General features: G+C 46.0%; 1 protein-coding gene across 1 annotated transcript; it reads left to right on the top strand.

The window, feature by feature from the left end:
• The first annotated feature begins 901 nt into the window (after positions 1–901).
• LOC149252801 (uncharacterized) lies at positions 902–5,080 on the top strand. Its single transcript, XM_089454278.1, has 2 exons — positions 902–3,715; positions 3,863–5,080. The coding sequence occupies exons 1-2, from the start codon at positions 902–904 to the stop codon at positions 5,078–5,080; spliced, it is 4,032 nt and encodes a 1,343-aa protein (XP_089310404.1).
• The last annotated feature ends 2,381 nt before the right edge of the window (positions 5,081–7,461 follow it).

The following is a 7,461-nucleotide window of genomic DNA, read 5'->3' as shown; positions in this document are numbered from 1 at the left end:
ACTGCCCTCTTAATCAGCAAACCAAAGCCTTTACATCAGAAACTCAGACTGACTCAGAAGGCTTCACCATCATCCCCAACCGCCGCCGGCATACTAAGAAGAATCAGGCTGCCCCTGATATCCCTGCCAGATTAGACTCTCGGAACAAGTTTTCGCCTCTTGCCAACCAAGATCCTTCCAGTGGAGAGCCTTTCGACTCTGACTCTCAGCCATCTTCATCCCTTAATCCCCAAGCTCCTAAGCCTTCAGTTAAACCCAGCGCTGTTCAATCTCCCCTCTCACCTTCTGAAGATATTCCAAAGGCAGTCACCGATCCCAGTGATTCATCCGCTGGCAAAGGGAAATCAAAATTAGATCCCAAGCAACTGGCATCCGACATGGATATGGATGCAGCATTAGCACTAAGCTTACAAAACACCATAGCGGAAGATGAACAAAATGCCCCTAGCAACATGGAACAGGATCCGGAGAACATCATCCTCGAAGGAATAGACATCTTAAAACTTGAAGCAGCCTGCAAGCAAAAGGAATACAATACTATTCCTCCCTGGCAAATAGAGCGGCTGGAAGGAGTCCTAGCCAAGGTACAGCACAATAAACATCTAGGCATACAGGGAGGAAGTCCATGGGATATCAAAAAAAGTCTCAAAGAAACCAAGAAGAGGGGGCGCAAAACTGACTTGCAGAGGACCATTGCAGTAGGGGAATTGCTTATGGAATCAGGAAGATTCCCTAAGCTGACCAAGTTTTACAAACCTTCATCCCATTTACCATGAAGCTCATCTCCTGGAATGTGAGAGGACTCAACAGCCCCTCAAAAATTAGGATGATCAAGAACTTGATACAACAAGAAAAACCCTCTATAGTTTTTCTTCAAGAAACCAAAAATAGCACAATAGCCATGGACAAAGTAAGAAACAAGATCTGGGCTGGTAGTAGCTCAATGTCAGTAGACTCTTCAGGGGCTTCGGGTGGTTTAGCTATTCTGTGGAATCCACAGATACTCAATCTTTACGACTTCCACGCCACCCATTTTCTCATTCAAGCCTCCTTTCATCTCATTGGAACAAACATCCACGGGCACCTTTCCAATGTTTACTTTCCGCAAAGCATTCAGCAGAAATTAGATCTGCTAAACACGATCTCCAGTTTAAATGAGCACAGACAGTTCCCGCTCTGGATTAGTGGAGGCGATTTCAACATCATTCAGTCACTGGAGGAGAAAACAGGGGGAAGAACAAGATTAGAAAACGATAGCAAAGGACTCAGAGATTTTATACAGGACAACCACTTAATGGATATTCCAACCACCAATGGGATTTTCACCTGGACCAACAAGCGCAGTGGGGCCAATCATATTGCCTCTCGGCTTGACAGGTTCCTCCTCTCAGACAACGCAATCCATCTAGGAGGAGACTTCAATGCATCAATTCTGCCCCACGGAGGTTCGGACCACTGGCCCATCGTGCTTCATTGGTCTCGGCCCGGTACAAGATGCAATAGGCCCTTCCGCTTTGAAGCATTTTGGTTCACAAACGCAAAGTTCAGGCAGATAGTAGAGGAGGCATGGAAGTCTTACAGGCCATCAGAAGGAGCCAAAATGTTTCAATTCCAGCAAAAGTTGAAAAACCTAAAGCAAGTACTCAAGAATTGGAACAAAACTCAATTTGGCAACATTCATGAGGATCGACAAAGGTTGGAGAAGCAAATGGAAGCACTACAGCAAGATATCATCAAAGAAGGACGCATGGAGGAGCAATCCCAACAAGAGCAAATCCTCTGGAATCGATTAGAAGAACGGAGAAAGCAAGAAGAAATACTTTGGCGACAGAAATCACGAATCAGCTGGCTAAAAGAGGGCGAAAAGAATACAAAATTTTTTCATAGAACAGCTCTTCAAAGGCGCATGTATAACAACATCACATTCATCAACAACCAACAAGGAGAGCGAGTCGAAGCCCACGAAGACATGGAAAAGGAATTAATACATTACTTTCAAGACATCCTTAAAGAGCCGGAAGGAAACAGGGACGCAGAAATTAGAGCCATCACACAGCATATTCCCAGAATAATAACAGATGAGCACAACAACAAATTACTTCAGCCCACATCCCTGAAAGAAATTGAAGAAGCAATGAACCAGCTCAAGGATGGCAAAGCCCCGGGGCCAGACGGCTTTACTGCCAATTTCTACCATGAATTCTGGGAGTTAATCAAAGAAGAGGTATGGGAGCTGGTGGAAGAATCAAGAAGCATGCACTGGATTCTTCCAGCCCTCAATACCACCTTCATCGCACTAGTTCCCAAATGTGCGGAACCAAGCAAGCCTGAAAGCTTTAGACCCATTGCTTTATGCAATGTCATATACAAGCTTATCTCTAAGGTCATCGCAAATCGGCTCAAACCTCTCCTACCCTTACTCATTTCACCGGAACAAACAGGTTATGTTGAAGGGAGGCAGATCATGGATGGCATCGTCTTATCAAATGAGGTGATTCACTCTCTCAAGATACTAAAAAAGCCAGGTATGCTTCTAAAACTAGATCTATCCAAAGCATTTGACAAGCTCAGTTGGAACTATATTCAAAAAGTGCTTATAGCTTTTGGCTTCAGTCATACTTGGACAAGATGGGTCTACAATTTGATCTCCTCTCCAAGCTTTTCTGTTCTGTTAAATGGTTCTCCTTCTCATCCTTTTCGGCCTTCAAGGGGCATAAGACAAGGGGACCCCTTGTCGCCTTTCCTCTTTGTTCTTATGGCAGAAGGGCTAGGCAGATTGTTAAAGGCAGCCGTCTCTACTCAAATGCTCAAAGGCATCTCTGTTCATGGCCTTCCTCCCCAATCCCACCAACAATTTGTTGACGACACCATGCTCTTTGGCCACCCATCCTCGCAAGAAGCCTCTGTCTTCAAGTCTCTGCTCTCTATATTTTCCAAAGCTTCAGGTACCTCCATCAATGCGTCGAAATCTCAGCTATATTTCTTTAATACCCCCCTCTCCACTCAAAGGAACATAGCTCGAATTTTGCAGTTTACTATTTCCAAGCTTCCGTCGACCTACTTAGGGGCACCCCTGGCTGCTGCAGCTATCAAACATTCCTCCTGGCAGTCTCTTCTAGATAAGCTTGAATCCAAACTCTCCCTTTGGACCTTCCGAGCTCTCAATATTGCCAGCAGGCTTGTCCTGATCAAATCGGTCCTTCAAGCCATGCCATTGTACCTCTTTTCTCTATTGGCCGCACCTAAATGGGTTCTTAAATCTATCCGCAATCTCCAGCGAAACTTCCTCTGGGGGTCTACTGGCCTGAACAGAAAATGGGCGCTCGTAAACTGGCAAGATGTCTGCAAACCCAAATCTGAAGGGGGCCTGGGACTACGAGACCCTTTACAGAGCAACAATAATATGGGTGCTCGCATGTGGTGGAATTGGATCACTAAGCCCAACGTACCATGGGCCAAACTATGGCAAGCAAAATATGCACCAGGCAGTCAATGGAATGATTTAATCAGAATCAACTCCACTACTCAGGGATCACCTATATGGAACGCAGCCAAACCTCACAGCAAATTCATTCAAGAGCATAGCTTCTGGGAGATTCACTCCGGCACTACAGCAAGATTTTGGGAGGACTCGTGGCAGCAGCTCCCCAAGCTAGCCACAGTTTTTCACAAGCCTCTCTGGCAAGAGCAGATGCAGCAAGCACACCTCACTCAAGTCAATCAATTTTGGCAACATTCTGCAAACACCGACTTCAGAACCTGCAAGAAAACCAATCTCTGGAAAAGTAACTAGCAAGGAGAGACATATGAGGACATAGAGCGAGAATTATCATTCAGGAAAATTCGATACTCCACTCTACAGGATCGCCTCAGATGGGGCCATCAGCATAAAGGCACATTTACTACTAAAGAAGCCCATCAGCTCAGATACACTGGAGACCAGCTCAACAAGGACCAGATCTGGGAAAAGATCTGGCAACCAGGAATTTGGCCCAAAATCTCCACTTTCTTATGGCTGCTCAGTAAAAGAAGAATACTCACTTGGGACAACCTGATAAAGCGTGGATTCGTGGGGCCTTCAAGATGCCCGAATTGCAACATTAACTCTGAGACAATCGGACATCTCATGGAAACCTGCCCGCTCGCTGAGCAAATATGGAGGAAAGTTGAGAGCTGCAACATGAGATCAGAGGCCAGAACAGAAGACATAGCCGAAAACTTAAGGAATTGGGCTCCCTCCCCCTTCAAGAGTCAGCTTCTCAACTCTCTGTGGAGACTCTTACCAGGATTCATATACTGGATTCTTTGGAAAGAAAGAAACCACAGAATCTTCAACAACTCTTCCCGGCCCACTGAAGCCTTATGGTTAATCCTCAACAAACAGCTGCAAGAAACTCTGGCCCTCAAATCCTGGACAGATGCGGATATGCCAGACTCCCCTTTAGAATGCCGGATCCTGAAGGCTTGGAACATAAACCTCTCAGCGATAAAGAAAGAAGGCACCCGTTCCTCTAACAGCAGCGCCTCTCCTTCTAGCTGGTCCCCTCCAGCTTATGCCACCTTCAAGTTAAACTTCGATGGGGCAGCCAAAGGTAATCCGGGGCTCGCAGGTTATGGAGGACTCTTCCGAAATCACACAGGGGAAATAATTCAGATCTTCTATGGCTCGTTGGGTAAAGATACGAATAATGTAGCTGAATTAGAAGGCTTATGGAGAGGCTTATGCCTTGCAGAGCAGAATAATTACTTCCCTTTGGAAGTAGAAGGAGACTCCTTAATCCTTATCAGTGCTGCCCAAAGAATCCAGGCAGGTACGCCCGCGGTCAAGGTCGCCACAAGCTGGAGACTATTAAGCAGGTTGGAATCTATGGAGGAAAAGCTACAAACTCCCCAAAGTATAACGTTCAAGCACGTACGAAGAACAGCGAACAAGGTGGCTGATAGATTAGCCAACCAAGGTGCTTCCCAGTGTATTCCTTACTTTGTAGGCTCACTGGATAACTCAGAAGATGACAAGCTCAACAATGACTGCATCTCTCTGGCGAAGAAGGATTTCATCATCCCGGATGCGGGTGCATAAGGGACATGGGAATGGCACGCGCCATCACGTGGGCAGGTGGCATGCCTACGGCGTCCGGCGGTACCACGCGCAGCGGGGTATTAACCCGCTTGAATGCGGGAGAATGAAGGCATTAATGCCTGTCTACTCGGCTCGAGGGAGGAAGCTGGACTTCGTCGCTGTAATGCGTTTTAAACTGAGCAAGATGGCTCGACAGAAGGAGATGTGTGAGCATAACAATGAGACCCTGCTCCGCTCAGACAGAAATGGGAATGAGGATTTGAGGGGTGTTCCGCCGGTTTGCGAGCCTGGTGTTGATTCTTGGCGCTGGTGTTGGTTCTTGTCGCTGGTGTTGGGTCTTGGCGCTGGGGTTGGTTCTTGGCGCTGGTGTTGGTTCTTGGCGCTGGTGTTGGTTCTTGGCGCTGGTGTTAGTTCTTGTCGCTGTTGAAGCTCAGAGTGCAGCAATGCCGCGGGCAAGGCCGCGAATGGGCAGCCGAAGAGGGGGAATTCAGGGCAGGGCCCTCCCGCAGAACGATTACTATTCACCCTCTTCCTCCCTCGAGGTAACTTCGCTGCCTCAGAGATTTCAGGGCAGCAATGAGGAGGAGCGTGGGCATAATGGCAGAAGCCCAAATTCTGAAGAAGGGCAGAGGGAGCTCCCCATGCTCAGGTATCGGCTCCCCTGCCCTCAAGTCAATTCCACTTTGGTTGTTTCTATAATGGTCGAGCCTGGAGTCACTCAGAACGTGGAGGTCGAGCCTCTGCCGGAAGGGCAGCGCTCCAGCAGAGAAAATTCCCCTATTGCGTGCCTCCCGGTTGGAGCTGGAACGGGTTGGGGGGCACCTGGACGTGAACCTGGGCCGAGTTGGTTGGCGCCTGGACGTGAACATGAGCTGGATCTTGAGCGCCCTGCTACCAATTATGACCCGGATGCTGGCCCTTCTACGCATGCTGATTATGCTGGTCTGAGCAGGCCAGCCCGAGAGGGAAGCCCAGACGCGGTCATCCAGCTTTCAGATTCAGAGGACGCGCTCCGTTTTGGGTGCCGAATTGCAGAGGCACCCCAGACTACTGATGAGGATTGAACTCGCCCCGGTAATCTCCGTTATTTTTGTTGGGATCTCGATGTGTATCTCGGCTAAGTGGCGGCATTATTTCTGTCAATATGTCGAATGTAATGTTCAGGTGTCAACTGTAATGGTTCAGGTGTCAATCGTCTTTGTCCAGATGTCTGTTTGTCTTTGTCCGGGTCAGTCCATGGCCCTGGTGTCTTGGTGTCGTTTCAGTTAATTTATGTTATGTAACTGTGTCGGCAATGGTCAAGCTACAATTCCAATTTTGAATCTTTTCAATTTTGGAACTGATAACAGGGCAAGGCAAGGGCTGACAGGCAAATTTTCTTAGCCTTGCCCATTGTACTCTATTTTGTATCTATGTTTTGTACGATAATAGAATTAATCATATTCAGAAAAAAAAATAATCTCTTGGGTTTATAATATTATTTCTTTATGTTTTGAAGAGTGTGACATTCATGGAAAATTTTAGGGGCGAATGTTCGCCCTTTGGAAAAATTAAGGGGTTTTAAATTTTTAGTGGGCAAATATTTTGTATCAAAGTACATTTTTACAAATTGCCTCAAATAGCCCACCTTATTTTAAGGGAGAGGGTAAAAAAGGTAAATTTAGCCCTTGAAATTAGGAGTTACAACCTTCCATTCGCCCTAATTTTCATGAATAGCTTTTATTTAAGTTAATCCTATGGGCCAAATACCATATTTATAGAAGAGGTATGGTAAATTAATAAAAATATAAATAAATGAGAGGTATGGTAAATAAATAAAACATTTTCTTATATTTACTCCATAAGTCACCTTATATACATGCAAGGGTGTAAACAAATAAAAATATAAATAAAGTGGAGGTATGGTAAATAAATAAAAATATAAATAAACTAGACGTATGGTAAATAAATAAAACCTCTTTTTATATTTAGTCTGTTGGCATTATGAGACAAGTATTGTCCTTGATGGCAACTCATACAGGTGACAGATCATAGTGCAACAGGCTAGTAGCAAAGATTGATGATCAGCCCCTCAGAATGGAAGATAATAAGGGGTTCCCAGGTACACCATTCAAAAGGTGCGGACCCACAGGCACGACATTCACAAAGTGCGGTCATGTCCGCAGGTATACTGTGCAAAAGGTGTGGACCCCCAGTACAGGCACTTTCATGTAGAGAAAAGCGCACACACGTGGGAAATCCTATGGTGGTCCATGGTATTTAGCCCGCCATGTTTGATCCTATGGTTTTGGTTCGTGGTTTTGCATCTAAAGTATTGATCCAAGGTATTGGGTTCCTAGTATTGAATACCTATGGTTTTGGACCATGGTTTGAGTAAAGGC

This window comes from Pinus tabuliformis, chromosome 7 (assembly GCF_031772625.1).
Source record: "Pinus tabuliformis cultivar Carrire ecotype Pingquan chromosome 7, CPIR1, whole genome shotgun sequence".
NCBI classification, from domain to species: domain Eukaryota; kingdom Viridiplantae; phylum Streptophyta; class Pinopsida; order Pinales; family Pinaceae; genus Pinus; species Pinus tabuliformis.
This window is presented reverse-complemented; position numbering and strand designations above follow the sequence as displayed.

Coding starts and splice junctions, on each gene's coding strand:
- LOC149252801 (XM_089454278.1), top strand. CDS start 902: ATGGACAAAGTAAGAAACAAGATCTGGGCTGGTAGTAGCTCAATGTCA. Junction 3,716..3,862: donor AGCAAGCACACCTCACTCAA/GTCAATCAATTT, acceptor TCCACTCTACAG/GATCGCCTCAGATGGGGCCA.